This window comes from Magallana gigas, chromosome 1 (assembly GCF_963853765.1).
Source record: "Magallana gigas chromosome 1, xbMagGiga1.1, whole genome shotgun sequence".
NCBI lineage: Eukaryota > Metazoa > Mollusca > Bivalvia > Ostreida > Ostreidae > Magallana > Magallana gigas.
This window is the reverse complement of record NC_088853.1, coordinates 14,471,600-14,492,915: the sequence shown is the minus strand read 5'-3', so window position 1 is coordinate 14,492,915 and position 21,316 is coordinate 14,471,600. Positions and strand designations below refer to the sequence as shown.

At 34.9% G+C, this 21,316-nt stretch overlaps 1 protein-coding gene across 1 annotated transcript; it reads left to right on the top strand.

Moving 5' to 3' along the window:
• Window positions 1-801: 801 nt before the first annotated feature.
• On the top strand, window positions 802-21,092 carry LOC117687642 (uncharacterized). Its single transcript, XM_034464509.2, has 2 exons — window positions 802-898; window positions 19,982-21,092. Exon 2 carries the CDS (start codon window positions 19,986-19,988, stop codon window positions 20,997-20,999), a length of 1,014 nt encoding a protein of 337 aa, XP_034320400.2. The 5' UTR covers window positions 802-898; window positions 19,982-19,985; the 3' UTR covers window positions 21,000-21,092.
• Window positions 21,093-21,316: the final 224 nt, after the last annotated feature.

Genomic DNA, 21,316 nt, shown 5'->3' with positions numbered 1-21,316 from the left:
CAATCATTTAATATTTCATTTGACTGAAAACGTGGTATGTAGCAACCTCTATTATTATACTTTCATGTTAAATACTGAAATCTGATTGGTTTAGACGCAGTTGATAATTTGTTTCATTACCCTCAGCGTTAGCAACACACTTGGCAACGGGTAACACAACGAATTGTTACATGCGCGTAAATTATGCGCGTACAGTTCGCCGTAGAATTCACGTCATTTCTATACAAAAGCAGTAAAAATTTCTCTAAAATTAAGGCATTCAGTATAATAAAATAAATAGTGCCTATTTGGGAGGATAACAGTTGAAATTGACACCCCTCGAAAACCATTGTCAACCTCCGCTTCGCGTCGGTTGACAATGGTTCTCTCGGGGTGTCAATTTCAACTGTTACCCTCCAAAACAGGCACTATTTATATAATGATACACCGTCCACTAACGACATAATGTTGCATTAGTGGACAGAATGTTGACCACTAATGATATAATTTTATCAAACCCGGGTCAATTTTCAACCATGGTTAACATTTTTTGTTACACCGACATAATCACCATTGTTGAAGTAGTTGTTATTCAACCAACATTAATTCATATTCTTTGTTGTTCTAATGTATAATTAACAAACCAACATATTCAACTTAACAACAAATTAGTGATTCAATTGTGCTACAGACCATAATAGCAAATAGTCTTGTGTTGTCTATGGTTTAATTTTAAAATTCTTCAGAAATATTTTTTTTACAAGTTAACCCCTTTGAGTTTAATATATCCTGTAATCATTTTTGGTACAAGTTAACTATATCTGGTCAATCACTCACTTCCTGTCAGCCTTACTGACCAGTCCGGTCTCACTTTGTCAATCGTCTTCAATCTTGTTAGATGCGTGCCTCAAACCACTAAGTAAGTCCTTTTTATTGAAGTAATTGCTCAAATCTTTTAGTATTAAATTGTATTTTTGAAGTATAGTTACAGATGGAAATTTATTTTACAGATAAAACATTCTTAAAAGTATGGCACACCATACTGGTCGTAAAAGTAATTTACAGTTTAAAGTTATAAAGTAAGATTCTACATTTTCCTATTTAGTAATTTGTTATTTCTATTTGCTGTAGTTTTTTACCAATATTATTCATGACGGCAACGTTTCCACACAAAATAAAGTATGAAACCCGTGTGACTTTTGTTTGCGTTGTGCAAGGTTAGCTATCTACCTGCACCAGGCAGAATAAGTCTTATGAATTGGACCTTTTTTTGTTAATAAAATCCCACTAAAAGTTTATCAATAATTTTTTAATATGGTAAAATTGCTTTTCTTCAAACTTTCTTCAACTAAAAATATTTAGCACAACTCCTTTTTGATTAATGATAATCAATTTGGATCTTCAAGTAAACAGACGAAGTCATAAATTGTATTTATTTTGTCTGTATACGACAATTTAAGTTCAAGTAAAAAGACAAAATATCAAGGGCAATGTCAGAATGGTGTATTTTACAATAAAGGACTATATACATGTATATGATCAAATAACCCCCCCCCCCCCAATTTTAACCAATTCTTATGCAGTATCGTATGAAAATCAAATTTTTATCCAACGTTATACAGAGGTTGTCTAACATATTAGACTCAACATTAGTCACCATTGTCCATGACCTCTCCATCTATGACGTCACTTAAGTATTTTTTTTCCAAATGTAAATATCGTAATTTTTCCTTGATACTTTGCTTTTGTAAGTATATAGCTCAGGTATACTCAAGTACGATTTAAAATTTCGAATATATATATATATATATATATATATATATATATATATATATATAATTTTATATTAAATTATATCATATCATATCATTAAAGGTTGCAAATCCATCCACTAATGCAATTGAAAATGTGTGCAAATGTGTATCATTAGTGGTCAAGGCAGTACTTATTTCTCATTTTTTTTCCATATCATTAGAGGTTACGGTTTTTGACCACTAATGCAACATTATATCATTAGTGGACGTTGTTTCATTAGAGGTTGCTACAAAGCTCTATTATTCAAGATTCCCAGCAAACTGTCATTAAGGTTTTCCAATCCTCAGTATTGAGGTATTTTTTTATCCTAATTTTTTTTCAAACATTCCCTCTTTATAGAACTTTGTTTAAGGTATCCGATCCATATTAGGACCAAATTTTTCCAACCTTGAATATCCATCATGTATTTAATACTTTGATATTTATTTCAAGCATTTAAAAAAGATTTACCGAGAAAAAATTTTAAAAATATTATTAACTGAGCAGTAATTAATTAATGAAGATTGCATTAAGGTCTATGGAGACAAGCATATTTTTTAAGATATAAAAAGTAATTACTAGAAATGTCAAAAATGCTTAGGTTAAAAGATGTATTTTATCATTTGGAATACTAAAACTATTGAAAATAAATTTTATACCGTGTACATTTTTTTTAGAATTAGTTTTTATAAAATAAAAGCAAAGGGGGACAACTCTTCAAAAAAGGAAAAGGTCATTAATTAGGACAAATTCCACACTTACATATTGAAACTTAAATAGGAAAATTATGTCCAAGTATACTGAGTATTAAGCCCATACATACCTGCTATGCACCCAGATTCATTGAATCTGAGGCTCTTATGGATCGGATACCTTAATAGGTAGCAGGACCTTATATTATAGCCCAAGCAAAGGTCTTAATATTCTTAATAGAAAGCGAACATTTTTAAACATTTCCCCTTTATAGAACTTTGTTTATAAGTTAGTAGGACCTTATATTATAGCCCAAGAAAAGACCCGCCTTAATATTCTAAATAGCAGAAGAAAAGTAATATAAACATTCCCTTTTACAGAACTTTATTTATTAGGTAGGAGGACCTTATATTATAGCCCAAGAAAAGGTCTGCCCAAATATCCTTAGTAGAAAACGAAAAGTTTTATTCATTATAGAACTTTGTTTTTTGGGAGGAATTCCATCCTCCAGCCGATCGTATGTACATTCCAGTTCCCCATTTACACGAGCCCCTTACTAGAGAAACACCATGTAAATCACGCCCGGATTCCCGCTGCGTCTCACCATCCATCAGAATACGACATTTTTTGACATCTTTATATTATATCAGTATATTTGATGATGATACATGTGATGATTTTTTTGAAATATTATAATAAACCAACACCAGCTATGATGTTTCTTAAAGTTGTGTAATGTATATTAACATTTATATAGTCAGCAACCTAGGATGTTTATAATTGTGTTTTTTTTAAGGATCATTGTCATCTTTTTACCTTATGCCAAAATAAAACACAATGAAAACAAATTATATTGGACCGCATCTTTTTGAAATATTGCAAGTTTTAGAGACGAGTGAGTTTTAGACGCGTTGTCTTTGATATTATTTAAACTCTTTCACCGAGAGCTACAGACTTGTAGGTAGTCAGATCAAAGCTACACAAACGGTTTATTGCCAATCAAAGCAACCACATGATAGTGTTAAACACGCCCCTCTTAGGTCATGTTCCTATGATGGAACCATTGAGCCATACAAACTAAAACTGATTGGTTGTTTCATCACAACACAGATAGAGACACAGGAAAACTTAAATGTTGAGAAAAAGAATGCACAACTCTTATCATTAAAGGGGCATGGTCACGATTTTGGTCAAAAATTATTTTTTCGATTTTAATGTTTACAATGCTTCAGTAAGGCATTTTATATAGGCAACCAAAATGTGAGTGTCATTTGTTGAGTTATAAGCGAGTTACAGAGCTTGCAATTCTCCGCTATGTAAACAAAGCTTTTGTTTACATTTTGAATGTTGAAGTGAAAAATCCAGTTTTAGACCTCAAATGAATGTGTTAATCGTTAGGAACAGTTTATTTGTGCTTATAATGAATAAAAAGATAGACTAATCAGCTTGAAAAAGATTATTTACTGGTATATTGAACCTATGTCAACAAAAACAGGGCACGAGCCTTGTTTACATGAGGAAGAATTGTGAGCCCTGTATCTTGCTTAAAACTCATTGACTGGCACCCAAATTTTATTTGATCATTAGAAATGCATTCCTAAAGCATTGTAAATAATATAAACAGAAAAATAAAATTTGACCAAAATCGTGACCATGCCCCTTTAAACAAGAAAGTTCGTTCTATATATTACATACTAGCCCCAGTACATCCGAAGTTTGTGAGTCTTCATGACTTTGCCATAATGTACAACTGTTACAGAACAATTTTGCTGTTATGAATTTACATGTTCATCTTAAACTTTATTTCATATAAAAACATTGTTCACAGATATGTTTACGATTCCGTCGTATTTATCACATACGCTATATAACAGTTTACAATTTGTTCTAATTTAGGGTCTTCCGTCTTCAGCGGAAGACCCTTCTATTATTCTATTGTTTCTTTTTCACTTTTCTTATTAGGGTCTTCCGTCTTCAGCGGAAGACCCTTCTATTATTCTATTGTTTCTTTTTCACTTTTCTTATTCTTATTATTCTTTTTTTTTCTTACCGATTTTGTGCAGACGATTTCTCGGAGATTTGTGACTCGATTACGCCCAAATTTTCAATATAAACGTGTTTTTATCTAAAGCTGATATATAATTTTTATTTTTTGAAAAAACACTTCCGGTCAGAAGTTATCGTCCGTTTACGATTTTAAAAAGTCAATTTTGTCTGTCGGGTTTCTCAAAAACGAGTGAAGATAAAAGGCTGACATTTTCAGATATGATAGATCTACCGTTTTTCTAATGTACCTCGGTCATGAGAATGTCCGCCGTCACTTCTGGTCGTCACCGGAAGGAAATTTGAAAAATTGAATTTTTCGAATTTTTTATTTTTTTATATTGTTCTTTGAGATTTTTACATCTTATAGTGACCCTTTTACTGATCCAGAATATGTATTTTGTTTAAAAATCGATCCACGCGTTCTCGAGATATTAGGCATCAAAGTCCTGAAGCGAGAGTCCGAGTAGCTCAGTCGATAGAGTCGTGGACATTGCCCAGGCGACCCGGGTTCGAGCCCCGAGTGCCCAATTTCTTTCCCCCTCTTTTTGTGCTTAGATCTGATTTTTTTATCTTTAAAATGATGGATTCTGTTCTTTTCTGTTTTGATTTAGTAAAAGAAGCTACAATAATATCGCTTTTCCCCGTATTTGAGTATTGAGATCCATAGCTATGTATTCATACTGAAATAAAGTTAACATGTTGAAACAAATCAAAAGTTACATCTTTAAAACAACGCTTATACATTGTTCTAACATATGTATTTTGTTTAAGAATTGTGTAATATGTGATATTTAGAATTTAATATTCTCCATTTAATATAGAAGTCACTGACCGACCCCCCCCCCCCCCTCCCCCCCCCTCCCCCATTCATAAAATCATTTAGTTTTTCTGACCCGATTTTACTTGATCTTTGATCTTGGACCTTTAATTTCAACTTAGTATCATTCTAGATTACTGTACTAATTACCAGACCAATTCGTTCATTATTAACAGAGTTATGAACTTTTTGCCATTTGAGTTTCAATCGTCGTGTTTGACATGTACTGTACCAAAAAATTCTAACTCCCGAGTCCTTCACTCAATTCTAATGAAAATTCGTGAATATAAACCTCGGACCCCATTCTTATTGTCTGTCAAATATGCAGCGGATTGAACAATTAAGAAGAATCAAACGGCGCTTATAGCCTATACGCGGAAATAAAATTTACACACTACACGCATCCACCCCCCCCCTCCCCCCCATTCACAAAATCATTAAGTTTTTCTGGACTGATTTGACTGAATCTTTCATTTTGGACCTTTATTTTCAACCTAGTACCATTCTAGATTACTGTACTAATTACCAGACCAATTCGTTCACTTTTAAGAGAGTTATGAATTTTGGGACATTTGAGTTTCGATTGGCTTGCTTGACATGTACTGTAGAAAAAAATTCTAACTCCCGAGCCCTTCACACAATCCTAATGAAATTTTGTGTAAATATACCTCGGACCCCATTCTTATTATCTGCCAAATATGCAGCGGATTGAACAATTCAGAAGAAATTCCTGAGATCAAGCGGCAAGTATAGCCTGTACGAGGATTTAAAATGTACACAGTACAAGGGATGTAAGCAGCCGCGTGATATTTCTGTTGCATGTATATTTCTTGTTTTCCGTTTAGTCTGTATCTAAGATAGCGTGTGAACTACTTATGAATGTTAGAACTGTGGAAATTACTGTCATCAAATTTTTACCGAATAAAATTACGTGTTTCTGATTTCGTTATTTCTACATTTATAATGATTTTATCAATCCTGTTGAAATAAAACAGTCAAACACAATAATAAACGACACGAAAAAAAATCTCAACACTGAAATACATGTGTAAAATGCATCAGTCATTGTTTTAGGACTTGACTTCCCCTAATTGTCGTTAACCGAATCCGAGATCCACACCTCAAAATTCTACTTTCGATTTATTTACGACGAAAATCAAGCTCGGGTCTTTTCACCCCCCTCCAGACAAAAACACGCATCAATATTTCAAATGACATCGCACTGTTACCAAACCTGTGTAGTCAGACATCTCACACATCGTTCCTCATCTCATACAAAAATTCAGCTCCTCTCCCGGGCGGAAACGCCCCAAATTCAAAGAGAAATTCGGGAATTATTTCGCGTCAGCCATGTTTTGACGTGAACCCTTGCTGAAATGACTGTTATGCCGGAGCCAAGATTTCTTCTTTCTCTCTATTTCTTTCTCTCCATTTTTTTTTTTTTTTATTTTCTACCTAAAATATTCAACATAAAGGGGTTGTTGGACTGTAGAACAACTTGAAAACACTCGTACATTAAGATTTACACAAAAACATTCTTCAATTATTAGGGTCTTCCGTCTTCAGCGGAAGACCCTTCTATTATTCTATTGTTTCTTTTTAGGGTCTTCCGTCTTCAGCGGAAGACCCTTCTATTATTCTATTGTTTCTTTTTCACTTTTCTTATTGTTATTAGGGTCTTCCGTCTTCAGCGGAAGACCCTTCTATTATTCTATTGTTTCTTTTTCACTTTTCTTATTGTTATTAGGGTCTTCCGTTTTCAACGGAAGACCCTCTTGTTATTCTTCGGTTTCTTTTTATTATTATACTTTTTCTTTTTTTTTCTGACTTCTTTTCAGCTTCATAACTCAAAAAGTTTTTGAGCGATTTTTATGAAACTTTCAGAGATAATGTGAAATTATAATTGCTCAAAGATGATAAAGTTTCTATAGCAACGTCACTTCCGTTTTTACGTTACGTCATTTTTAAAAATTTCAAAAAGTCATTTTGTCCGCGGCTTTTTTCAAAAACGATTCAAGATAGAAAGTTGAAATTTTTCGAGCTTATACATTGATCGTTTTGCCTCTGTAATAAGGCTGGAAATGAAAATCCGTCACTTCCGGTCGAAACCGGAAGTAAATCAAATTTTTCGAAAATTTGAATTTTTTGATCAAATAAAAAACGTATATGTATCTTGTTGAGCTAAATAAGCTGAATCTAAAACCGTTTTTGAATCGGATGATTCATTACAGAGATATTGGGGTTTAAAAATTGATTTTTCCGGAAATTTTGATTCCACGTTATTGGTTTAAAAAATAGCATAAAGTTAAAAGTAAAATTAACTCGTACCAAAAATAATTGTTAAGTCGTACTTGAACACATTCGGATTTTTTTTGTTAAGTCGTTCTTGAAATCGAAAAGGTTTTTGTTAATTCGTACTTAAAATCATTCGGGTTTTGTTAAGTCGTACCAGGAATAATTCGATTTTTTTCATCTTTTTATTTAATTTACTCTTGTTATTGGTTTAAGAGCTCTACTTCTTACAGGAACTTCAAGCTTTTCTTCCTACATTAACGGAAGACCCACTCGTTGCTTTGCAACGAGCTTTGCTCTAGTTATTAGGGTCTTCCGTCTTCAGCGGAAGACCCTTCTATTATTCTATTGTTTCTTTTTCACTTTTCTTCTTATTATTCTTTTTTTTTCTTACCGATTTTGTGCAGACGATTTCTCGGAGATGGCTTGGTCGATTTCGCTCAAATTTTCAATATAAACGTGTTTTCATCTAAAGCTGATACATTTTTTTTCATTTTTGAAAAAACACTTCCGGTCGGAAGTTATCGTCCGTTTACGATTTTAAAAAGTCAATTTTGTCTGTCGGGTTTCTCAAAAACGAGCAAAGATATAGAGCTGAAATTTTCAGAGATGATAGATCTACCGTTTTTCTAATGTACCTCGGTCAAGAGAATGTCCGCCGTCACTTCCAGTCGTCACCGGAAGGAAATTTGAAAAATTGAATTTTTCGACTTTTTTATTTTTTAATATTTTTCTTTGAAATTTTTACACCTTATAGTGACCCTTTTACTGATTCAGAATATGTAATTTGTTTTAAAATCGATCGAGGCATTCTCGAGAAATTAAGCGTCAAAGTTCTGAAGCGGAGTCCGAGTAGCTCAGTCGTTATAGTCGTGGACATGGCCCAGGCGACCCGGGTTCAAGCCTCGAGTGCCGCAAAATTTTTTTCTCTTTTTTTCGCTTAGATCTACGATTTTATCTTTGAATAGATAAGTTTAATCTTATCTAATCAAAAATTGGACGGAAGACCCACTCGTTGCTCGCAACGAGATCGAATCTAGTTATTAGGGTCTTCCGTCTTCAGCGGAAGACCCTTCTATTATTCTATTGTTTCTTTTTCACTTTTCTTATTGTTATTATTATTATTCTTTTTTTTTCTTACCGATTTTGTGCAGACGATTTCTCGGAGATGGCTGGGTCGATTTCGCTCAAATTTTCAATATAAACGTGTTTTTATCTAAAGCTGATACATTTTTTTTCATTTTTGAAAAAGCACTTCCGGTCAGAAGTTATCGTCCGTTTACGATTTTAAAAAGTCAATTTTGTTGGTCGTGTTTCTCAAAAACGAGTAAAGATATAGGGCTGAAATTTTCAGAGATGATAGATCTACCGTTTTTCTGGTGCACCTCGGTCAAGAGAATGTCCGCCGTTACTTCCGGTCGTCACCGGAAGGAAATTTGAAAATTTTAATTTTTCGACTTTTTTATTTTTTAATATTTTTCTTTGAAATTTTTACACCTTATAGTGACCCTTTTACTGATTAAGAATATGTAATTAGTTTTAAAATCGATCAAGGCATTCTCGAGAAATTAAGCGTCAAAGTTCTGAAGCGGAGTCTGAGTAGCTCAGTCGATATAGTCGTGGACATGGCCCAGGCGACCCGGGTTCAAGCCTCGAGTGCCGCAAAAAATTTTTCTCTTTTTTTCGCTTAGATCTACGATTTTATATTTGAATTGATAAGTTTAATCTTATCTATTCAAAAATTGGACGGAAGACCCACTCGTTGCTCGCAACGAGATCGAATCTAGTTATTATTCTTTTTTTTTCTTACCGATTTTGTGCAGACGATTTCTCGGAGATGGCTGGATCGATTTCTCTCAAATTTTCAATATAAACGTGTTTTTATCTAAAGCTGATACATTTTTTTTCATTTTTGAAAAAACACTTCCGGTCAAAAGTTATCGTCCGTTTACGATTTTAAAAAGTCAATTTTGTTGGTCGGGTTTCTCAAAAACGAGTAAAGATAGAGAACTGAAATTTTTAGAGATGATGGACCTACCGTTTTTCTGGTGCACCTCGGTATAGAGAATGTCCGCCGTCACTTCCGGTCGTCACCGGAAGGATATTTCAAAAATTGAATTTTTCGACTTTTTTATTTTTTAATATTTTTCTTTGAAACTTTTACACCTTATAGTGACCCTTTTACTGATTAAGAATATGTAATTAGTTTTAAAATCGATCAATGCATTCTCGAGAAATTAAGCGTCAAAGTTCTGAAGCGGAGTCCGAGTAGCTCAGTCGTTATAGTCGTGGACATGGCCCAGGCGACCCGGGTTCAAGCCTCGGGTGCCGCAAAATTTTTTTCTCTTTTTTTCGCTTGGATCTATGATTTTATCTTTGAATTGATAAGTTTAATCTAATCTATTCAAAAATTGGACGGAAGACCCACTCGTTGCTCGCAACGAGATCGAATCTAGTTGTTATTAGGGTCTTCCGTCTTCAGCGGAAGACCCTTCTATTATTCTATTGTTTCTTTTTCACTTTTCTTATTATTCTTTTTTTTTCTTACCGATTTTGTGCAGACGATTTCTCGGAGATGGCTGGGTCGATTTCGCTCAAATTTTCAATATAAACGTGTTTTTATCTAAAGCTGATACATTTTTTTTCATTTTTGAAAAAACACTTCCGGTCAGAAGTTATCGTCCGTTTACGATTTTAAAAAGTCAATTTTGTCTGTCGGGTTTCTCAAAAACGAGTAAAGATAAATGGCTGAAATTTTCAGAGATGATAGATCTACCGTTTTTCTAATGTACCTCGGTATAGAGAATGTCCGCCGTCACTTCCGGTCGTCACCGGAAGGAAATTTCAAAAATTGAATTTTTCGACTTTTTTATTTTTTAATATTTTTCTTTGAAATTTTTACACCTTATAGTGACCGTTTTACTGATTAAGAATATGTAATTAGTTTTAAAATCGATCAAGGCATTCTCGAGAAATTAAGCGTCAAAGTTCTGAAGCGGAGTCCGAGTAGCTCAGTCGTTATAGTCGTGGACATGGCCCAGGCGACCCGGGTTCAAGCCTCGAGTGCCGCAAAATTTTTTTCTCTTTTTTTCGCTTAGATCTACGATTTTATCTTTGAATTGATAAGTTTAATCTTATCTTTTCAAAAATTGGACGGAAGACCCACTCGTTGCTCGCAACGAGATCGAATCTAGTTAGGGTCTTCCGTCTTCAGCGGAAGACCCTTCTATTATTCTTCGGTTTCTTTTTCACTTTTCTTATTATTAGGGTCTTCCGTCTTCAGCGGAAGACCCTTCTATTATTCTATTGTTTCTTTTTCACTTTTCTTATTCTTATTATTATTATTATTATTCTTTTTTTTTCTTACCGATTTTGTGCAGACGATTTCTCAGAGATGGCTCAACCGATTTCATTCAAATTTTCAAGATTAACGCGACTTTATCTGAAGTTTATTGTTTTTTATCCATTTTTGAAAATAGACTTCCGGTCGGAAGTTATCGTCCGTTTACGATTTTAAAAAGTCAATTTTGTCTGTCGGGTTTCTCAAAAACGAGCAAAGATATAGAGCTGAAATTTTCAGAGATGATAGATCTACCGTTTTTCTAATGTACCTCGGTCAAGAGAATGTCCGCCGTCACTTCTGGTCGTCACCGGAAGGAAATTTCAAAAATTGAATTTTTCGACTTTTTTTTTTTTTAATATTTTTCTTTGAAATTTTTACACCTTATAGTGACCCTTTTACTGATTAAGAATATGTAATTAGTTTTAAAATCGATCAAGGCATTCTCGAGAAATTAAGCGTCAAAGTTCTGAAGCGGAGTCCGAGTAGCTCAGTCGTTATAGTCGTGGACATGGCCCAGGCGACCCGGGTTCAAGCCTCGAGTGCCGCAAATTTTTTTTTTTATTTTTCGTTTAGATCTACGATTTTATCTTTGAATTGATAAGTTTAATCTAATCTATTCAAAAATTGGACGGAAGACCCACTCGTTGCTCGCAACGAGATCGAATCTAGTTATTATTATTATTATTATTCTTTTTTTGTCTTACAAATTTTGTGCAGGCGATTTCTCAGAGATGGGACGATCGATTTCTCTCAAATTTTCAGGACTGAAGCTTCGTTATCTGAAATTTATACCGCTGAAACAGATTTTGAAAATTCACTTCCGGTCGGAAGTTATCGTCCGTTTACGATTTTAAAAAGTCAATTTTGTCGCTCAGGTTTTTCAAAAACGAGCAAAGATAGAGAGCTGAGAATTTCAGAGATGATAGATCTATCGATTTCCTGGTGCACCTCGGTCACGAGAATGTTGGCCGTCACTTCCGGTCGTCACCGAGAGCAAAATTAAAAAATGTAAATTTTCAACTTTTTATTTTTATATATTTTTTCCAATAAGATGATAGTGACCCTTTTACTGATTCAGAATATGTAATTTGTTTCAAAATCGATCAAGGCGTTCTCGAGAAATTAAGCGTCAAAGTCCTGAAGCGAGAGTCCGAGTAGCTCAGTCGATATAGTCGTGGACATGGCCCAGGCGACCCGGGTTCAAGCCTCGAGTGCCGCAAAATTTTTTTTCATTTTTTTTGCTTAGATCAACGATTTTATCTTTGAATTGATAAGTTTAATCTAATCTATTCAAAAATCGGACGGAAGACCCACTCGTTGCTCGCAACGAGATCGAATCTAGTTCTTATTCTTTTTTTTTCTTCTTACCGATTTTGTGCAGGCGATTTCTTGGAGATGGCTCGCCTGATTTCAGTCAAATTTTCAGGGAAGATGCCTTTTCATCTTAAGTTTGTACCACCGGAATATCTTTTTAAAATTCACTTCCGTTCGGAAGTTATCGTCATTAAACGATTTTTTTAAAGTGAAATTTGTCTGCGACGTTTCTCAAAAACGACTGAAGATATAGAGCTGAAATTTTCAGAGATGATAGATGTAACGTTTTTCTGGTGCACTATTGTCTAAAAAACGTTTGCCGTCACTTCCGGTCGTCACTGGAAGGAAATTTGAAAAATTGAATTTTTCGACTTTTTTATTTTTTGATATTTTTTTTGGATATTTTTACACCTTATAGTGACCCTCTTACTTATTCAGAATATGTAATTTGTTTTAAAATCGATCAGGGCGTTTTCGAGAAATTAAGCGTCAAAGTTCTGAAGCGAGAGTCCGAATAGCTCAGTCGATAGAGTCGTGGACATGGCCCAGACGACCCGGGTTCAAGCCTCGAGTGCCGCAATTTTTTTTTTACTATATTTCGCTTAGATGTACGTTTTTATCTTTGAATTGATAGGTTTGATCTAATCTATTCAAAAATCGAACGGAAGACCCACTCGTTGCTCGCAACGAGATCGAATCTAGTTAGGGTCTTCCGTCTTCAGCGGAAGACCCTTCTATTATTCTATTGTTTCTTTTTCACTTTTCTTATTATTATTATTCATTTTTTGTCTTACAAATTTTGTGCAGGCGATTTCTCCGAGATGACACGTTCGATTTCCTTTAAATTATCAGGGCTGATGCCTAGTCATATGAATTTTATACCGCCGGAACAATTTTTAAAAATTCACTTCCGGTCGGAAGTTATCGTCGTTTTACGATTTTAAAAAATCGATTTTGTCGGCGATGTTTCTCAAAAACGAGTAAAGATAGAGAACTGAAATTTTCAGAGATGATAGATCTAGCAATATCCTCGTGCACCTCGGTCAAGAGAATGGTAACCGTCGCTTCCGGTCGTCACCGTAAGCAAATTTAAAAAATGAAAATTTTCAACTTTTTGTTTTAATATATTTTTTCCAATTAGATGATAGTGACCCTTTCACTGATTCAGAATATGTAATTTGTTTTAAAATCGATCAAGGCATTCTCGAGAAACTAAGCATCAAAGTTCTGAAGCGAGAGTCTGAGTAGCTCAGTCGATAGAGTCGTGGACATGGCCCAGGCGACCCGGGTTCAAGCCCCGAGTGCCGCAAATTTTTTTTAACTTCTTTTTGCTTAGATTTGATTTTTTTATCTTTAAAATGATGGATTCTGTTCTTTTCCGTTTTGATTTTGTAAAGAAATCACAATAATAGCGCTTTTCCCCGTATTTGTGTATTGAGATCCATAGCTATGTATTCATACTGAAATAAAGTTAACATGTTGAAAAAAATCAATAGTTACATCTTTAAAACAACGCTTATACATTGTTCTTACATATGTATTTTATATAGAAATTGCATAATATGTGATATTTAGAATTTAATATTCTCCGTTTCATATAGAAGTCACTGACCGACCCCCCCCCCCCCATTCATAAAATCATTTAGTTTTTCTGACCCGATTTTACTTGATCTTTAATCTTGAACCTTTAATTTCAACTTAGTACCATTCTAGATTACTGTACTAAATACCAGAACAATTCGTTCATTATTAACAGAGTTATGAACTTTTTGGCATTTGAGTTTCAATCGTCGTGTTTGACGTGTACTGTATAAAAAAATTCTAACTCCCGAGCCCTTCACTCAATTCTAATGAAATTTTGTGTAAATGTACCTCGGACCCCATTCTTATTGTCTGTCAAATATGCAGCGGATTGAACAATTAAAAAGAATCAAACGGCGCTTATAGCCTATACGCGGAAATAAAATTTACACACTACACGCACCGACAGCCCCCCCCCCCCCCCACACCATTTCACAAAATCATTAAGTTTTTCTGGACTGATTTTACTGAATCTTTCATCTTGAACCTTTATTTTCAACCTAGTACCATTCTAGATTACTGTACTAATTACCAGACCGATTCGTTCACTTTTAAGAGAGTTATGAATTTTTTGACATTTGAGTTTCGTTTGGCGTGCTTGACATGTACTGTAGAAAAAAATTCTAACTCCCGAGCCCTTCACTCAATCCTAATGAAATTTTGTGTAAATGTACCTCGGACCCCATTCTTATTATCTGCCAAATATGCAGCGGATTGATCAACTCACTAAAAATTCCTGAGATCAAGCGGCAAGTATAGCCTGTACGAGGACTTAAAATTTACACAGTAGAAGGGATGTAAGCAGCCGCGTAATATTTCTGTTGCATGTATATTTCTTGTTTTCCGTTTAGTCTGTATCTACGATAGCGTGTGAACTACTTATGAATGTTAGAACTGTGGAAGTTACTGTCATCAATTTTTTACGGAATAAAATTACGTGTTACTGATTTCGTTATTTCTACATTTATAATGATTTTATCAATCCTGTTGAAATAAAACAGTCAAACACAATAATAAACGACACGAAAAAAAATCTCATCACTGAAATACATGTGTAAAATGCATCAGTCATTGTTTTAGGACTTTACTTCCCCTAATTGTCGTTAACCGAATCCGAGATCCACACCTCAAAATTCTACTTTCGATTTATTTACGACGAAAATCAAGCTCGGGTCTTTTCACCCCCCTCCAGACAAAAACACGCATCAAAATTTCAAAAGACATCGCACTGTTACCAAACCTGTGTAGTCAGACATCTCACACATCGTTTTTCATCTCATACAAAAATTCAGCTCCTCTCCCGGGCGGAAACGCCCAAAAAATTCAAAGAGAAATTCGGGAATTATTTCGTGTCAGCCATGTTTTGACGTGAACCTTTGCTGAAATACTGTTATGATACCTGCAAAGGCCTCGCCGGAGCCAAGATTTCTTCTTTCCCTTTTTTCTTTCTCTCCATTTTTTTTTTTTTTTTTTGATTTTCTAACCGAAATATTCAATTTAAAGGGGTTGTTTGACTTTAGTACAAGTTGAAAACACTCTTTCATTACGATTTTGACAAAAACAGCCTAAAATTATTAGGGTCTTCCGTCTTCAGCGGAAGACCCTTCTATTATTCTATTGTTTCTTTTTCACTTTTTAGGGTCTTCCGTCTTCAGCGGAAGACCCTTCTATTATTGTTATGTTTCTTTTTCACTTTTTTTTTATTCTTTTTTCTTTCTTTACAATTTTTGTGCAGAAGATTTCTCGGAGATGGGTGGTCCGATTTTTGTCAAATTTTCAGCATCGGTCTATTATCATCTAATGCTGATACGCTTTTTTTTATTTTGTAAAAATCACTTCTGTTTCAGACTTATCCGCCATTTTGTCACATTTAAAAAAGTTCTTGTCCACAGATTTTCTCAAAAACGATTAAAGATAGGAAGCTGAAATTTTAAGACATGATAGATGACATAAACATCTAGCCTCACGAGGAAAATCATAGTCCGGAAATTCCGAGTACGGAAGCTAGCTTGGGTCAAAATATAGGACACGTGTTTGACGAATACTTCTTGTCCATACATTTCCTCAAAAACGAGCAAAGATAGGAAGCTGAAATTTTTAGAAATGATAGATGACATGAACATCTAGCCTCACGAGGAAAATCATTGTCCGGAAATTCCGATTACGGAAGCTAATTTTTAAAACTCATATTAAATGTGTTATAATGACCTCAGATTAATGGGTCGAAAGAGCTAATTGTACATATAAATGAATCTGATATATATCTTGCAGATACCTATAACACATCAGTTCTAAGAGGTCAAGATCAAACGACCAAGGTCAAGGTCTAAAAGCACACATAAAAAAGGGGGAGGGCTTATTTCGAATGTGTTTGTGAAATCAATGAAATTCAAAGGATAATTACTGCTAGAAGCGAGAGTCCGAGAAGCTCAGTCGTTAAATCATGGGAAAGATCCCAAGCAACCCGGGATCAAGCCCCAAGTGCCCAGTTTTCTTTCCCTATTTTTTTGTGTAAAATAACAATTTCATCCTAAAAATCGTCTTACCTACTCAAAAAACGTACGGAAGACCCACTCGTTGCTCGCAACGAGATCGAATCTAGTTATAATTATTATTCTTTTTTTTTCTTACCGATTTTGTGCAGACGATTTCTCGGAGATGGCTGGGTCGATTTCGCTCAAATTTTCAATATAAACGTGTTTTCATCTAAACCTGATATATAATTTTTATTTTTTGAAAATACACTTCCGGTCGGAAGTTATCGTCCGTTTACGATTTTAAAAAGTCAATTTTGTCTGTCGGGTTTCTCAAAAACGAGCAAAGATATAGAGCTGAAATTTTCAGAGATGATAGATCTACCGTTTTTCTAATGTACCTCGGTCAAGAGAATGTCCGCCGTCACTTCCGGTCGTCACCGGAAGGAAATTTGAAAAATTGAATTTTTCGACTTTTTTATTTTTTAATATTTTTCTTTGAAATTTTTACACCTTAGAGTGACCCTTTTACTGATTAAGAATATGTACTTAGTTTTAAAATCGATCAAGGCATTCTCGAGAAATTAAGCGTCAAAGTTCTGAAGCGGAGTCCGAGTAGCTCAGTCGTTATAGTCGTGGACATGGCCCAGGCGACCCGGGTTCAAGCCTCGAGTGCCGCAAATTTTTTTCTCTTTTTTTCGCTTAGATCTACGACTTTATCTTTGAATTGATAAGTTTAATCTTATCTATTCAAAAATTGGACGGAAGACCCACTCGTTGCTCGCAACGAGATCGAATCTAGTTATTATTAGGGTCTTCCGTCTTCAGCGGAAGACCCTTCTATTATTCTATTGTTTCTTTTTCAATTTTCGTATTATTATTAGGGTCTTCCGTCTTCAGCGGAAGACCCTTCTATTATTCTATTGTTTCTTTTTCACTTTTCTTCTTATTATTCTTTTTTTTTCTTACCGATTTTGTGCAGAAGATTTCTCGGAGATGGCTGGGTCGATTTCGCTCAAATTTTCAATATAAACGTGTTTTTATCTAAAGCTGATACATTTTTTTTCATTTTTGAAAAAACACTTCCGGTCAGAAGTTATCGTCCGTTTACGATTTTAAAAAGTCAATTTTGTCTGTCGGGTTTCTCAAAAACGGGTAAAGATAAAAGGCTGAAATTTTCAGAGATGATAGATCTACCGTTTTTCTAATGTACCTCGGTATAGAGAATGTCCGCCGTCACTTCCGGTCGTCACCGGAAGGAAATTTCAAAAATTTAGTTTTTCGACTTTTTTATTTTTTAATATTTTTCTTTGAAATTTTTAAACCTTATAGTGACCCTTTTACTGATTAAGAATATGTAATTAGTTTTAAAATCGATCAATGCATTCTCGAGAAATTAAGCGTCAAAGTTCTGAAGCGGAGTCCGAGTAGCTCAGTCGTTATAGTCGTGGACATGGCCCAGGCGACCCGGGTTCAAGCCTCGAGTGCCGCAAAATTTTTTTCTCTTTTTTTTCGCTTAGATCTACGATTTTATCTTTGAATTGATAAGTTTAAACTTATCTTTTCAAAAATTGGACGGAAGACCCACTCGTTGCTCGCAACGAGATCGAATCTAGTTATTATTCTTTTTTTCCTTACACATTTTGTGCAGGCGATTTCTCGGAGATGACTCGTTCGATTTCCTTCAAATTTTCACTGATGATGCCTCGCCATCTGAAGTTTGTACCCCCGTGATATTTTTTCAAAATTCACTTCCGGTCGGAAGTTATCGTCAATAAACGATTTTTTAAAGTCAATTTTGTCTGTCAGGTTTCTCAAAAACGAGTAAAGATATAGGGCTGAAATTTTCAGAGATGATAGAACTACCGTTTTTCTGGTGTACCTCGGTCAAGAGAATGTCTGCTGTCACTTCCGGTCGTCACCGGAAGGAAATTTCAAAAATTGAATTTTTCGACTTTTTTATTTTTTAATATTTTTTTTTGAAATTTTTAAACCTTATAGTGACCCTTTTACTGATTAAGAATATGTAATTAGTTTTAAAATCGATCAATGCATTCTCGAGAAATTAAGCGTCAAAGTTCTGAAGCGGAGTCCGAGTAGCTCAGTCGTTATAGTCGTGGACATGGCCCAGGCGACCCGGGTTCAAGCCTCGAGTGCCGCAAAATTTTTTTCTCTTTTTTTTCGCTTAGATCTACGATTTTATCTTTGAATTGATAAGTTTAAACTTATCTTTTCAAAAATTGGACGGAAGACCCACTCGTTGCTCGCAACGAGATCGAATCTAGTTATTATTCTTTTTTTCCTTACACATTTTGTGCAGGCGATTTCTCGGAGATGACTCGTTCGATTTCCTTCAAATTTTCACTGATGATGCCTCGCCATCTGAAGTTTGTACCCCCGTGATATTTTTTCAAAATTCACTTCCGGTCGGAAGTTATCGTCAATAAACGATTTTTTAAAGTCAATTTTGTCTGTCAGGTTTCTCAAAAACGAGTAAAGATATAGGGCTGAAATTTTCAGAGATGATAGAACTACCGTTTTTCTGGTGTACCTCGGTCAAGAGAATGTCTGCTGTCACTTCCGGTCGTCACCGGAAGGAAATTTCAAAAATTGAATTTTTCGACTTTTTTATTTTTTAATATTTTTTTTTGAAATTTTTACACCTTAAAGTGACTCTTTTACTGATTCAGAATATGTAATTTGTTTTAAAATCGATCAAGGCATTCTCGAGAAATTAAGCGTCAAAGTCCTGAAGCGAAAGTCCGAGTAGCTCAGTCGATATAGTCGTGGACATGACCCAGGCGACCCGGGTTCAAGCCTCGAGTGCCGCAAATTTTTTTTTACTATTTTTCGCTTAGATCTACGTTTTTATCTTTGAATTGATAAGTTTTATCTTATCTATTCAAAAATTGGTCGGAAGACCCACTCGTTGCTCGCAACGAGATCGAATCTAGTTATTATTCTTTTTTTTTCTTACCGATTTTGTGCAGACGATTTCTCGGAGATGGCTGGGTCGATTTCGCTCAAATTATCAATATAAACGTGTTTTTATCTAAAGCTGATACATTTTTTTTCATTTTTGAAAATACACTTCCGGTCAGAAGTTATCGTCCGTTTACGATTTTAAAAAGTCAATTTTGTCTGTCGGGTTTCTCAAAAACGAGTACAGATAAAAGGCTGAAATTTTCAGAGATGATAGATCTACCGTTTTTCTAATGTACCTCGGTATAGAGAATGTCCGCCGTCACTTCCGGTTGTCACCGGAAGGAAATTTCAAAAATTGAATTTTTCGACTTTTTTATTTTTTAATATTTTACTTTGAAATTTTTACACCTTATAGTGACCCTTTTACTGATTAAGAATATGTAATTAGTTTTAAATTCGATCAAGGCATTCTCGAGAAATTAAGCGTCAAAGTTCTGAAGCGGAGTCCGAGTAGCTCAGTTGTTATAGTCGTGGACATGGCCCAGGCGACCCGGGTTCAAGCCTCGAGTGCCGCAAAATTTTTTTCTCTTTTTTTCGCTTTGATCTACGATTTTATCTTTGAATTGATAAGTTTAATCTTATCTTTTCAAAAATTGGACGGAAGACCCACTCGTTGCTCGCAACGAGATCGAATCTAGTATGTTTATCTTTTTATCATTATAGGAGTATGATGCAGATAAGTACAAAGTGGAAGCAAGTGATTGTGGCCTTTGTAATTGTGAGTATCATCATTGGCTTACTCAGTTCGTATCGGCTCCCAACGGATGTTTCTATTATGAGAGAACCAAAACAAGGAGAAAGCAGAAAAACTTCATCATTGGAGAACATCACTTGCCGTTTAGCTCCCATCGTAGTCAGACCTGAAAGCATTACCCTAAAGATGCCACCGGAGCTTGAAGAAGTGGTTCCACTATGGCCAAATACAAGAGCAGATAAATGTATTGGAAATATCAAAGCAAAACCAATGAGAAAACGTTCATCAAACAAATACCACAATCTTTACAAATGTGTTGAAAGAAACAAAGTAATGCGAGCTATGAGAGACAACTCTTTGAAAACGCTGGATCGCTCAATAAACCATGCATATTTTAAAGACCTCAAAGAGAAACAGGGGGTTACCATCATCGAAATTGGAGGTTACCTGGGTGTGTTGCTACCAAAGCTGGTGGAAACAACTGGAACGAAACAGTATGTCGCCCTAGAGCCGGTTCCTAGCTTCTATCAACAGTTATCCAAAAGGATCGAAGGCCTCTCACTCCAATCAAGAGTTACTACCTACAATTTCGGTCTAGCTAAATCTAAGAAGGAACTCCAAATAAGTTTACGCAAAGACGCAACTTCTCTGCTGAAAGACGACAAAAGAGAAAGGGTTCAAACGGAAACTATCAAGATATTCAATGTGGTAGACTTCTTCGTACAGATTGGTTTAGGGTGTAATTCATTGAACCTACTGACTATTAATTGTGAAGGATGCGAATTTGACGTCATAGAAATACTGACGTCAACATCGCTGATTGATAACATTGACTTCGTACAGTTTCAGCCCCATTTAATTGTGTTCGATGACGATCAAAAATATATCTGTATGTACTGTCGTATAAGGGAACTCCTTGCCAGGACACACGAAATAGCTTACGATTATCCGCACGTCTGGGAAACATGGAAGAGAAAAGGACTTTAATAAATATGTGCGTTTATTGTTCATTTTTTTTTTTTTTTTAGTTTTTAATTTATATACGTTATTGGCATGTACAATTGAACCGTGTAAAGAATATTGGCAATGCAGTTTGTTTACAAATACGAGGTATTTTATACAGATTAAGAATATCCATTTTCGGTTTAAAGGGGTGGGGTATTAATTTCTAAAAGGATGTACAACCTGAGACAGATCGTCCTAGTAACAAGGGAAATGATGATTGCTTCGTTATCTGAGTAAATTGACCCTGATTCACAGGAAATATCAGTGGCGTTGGAAGCAAGTTGAAAGTGGGGTTAGAC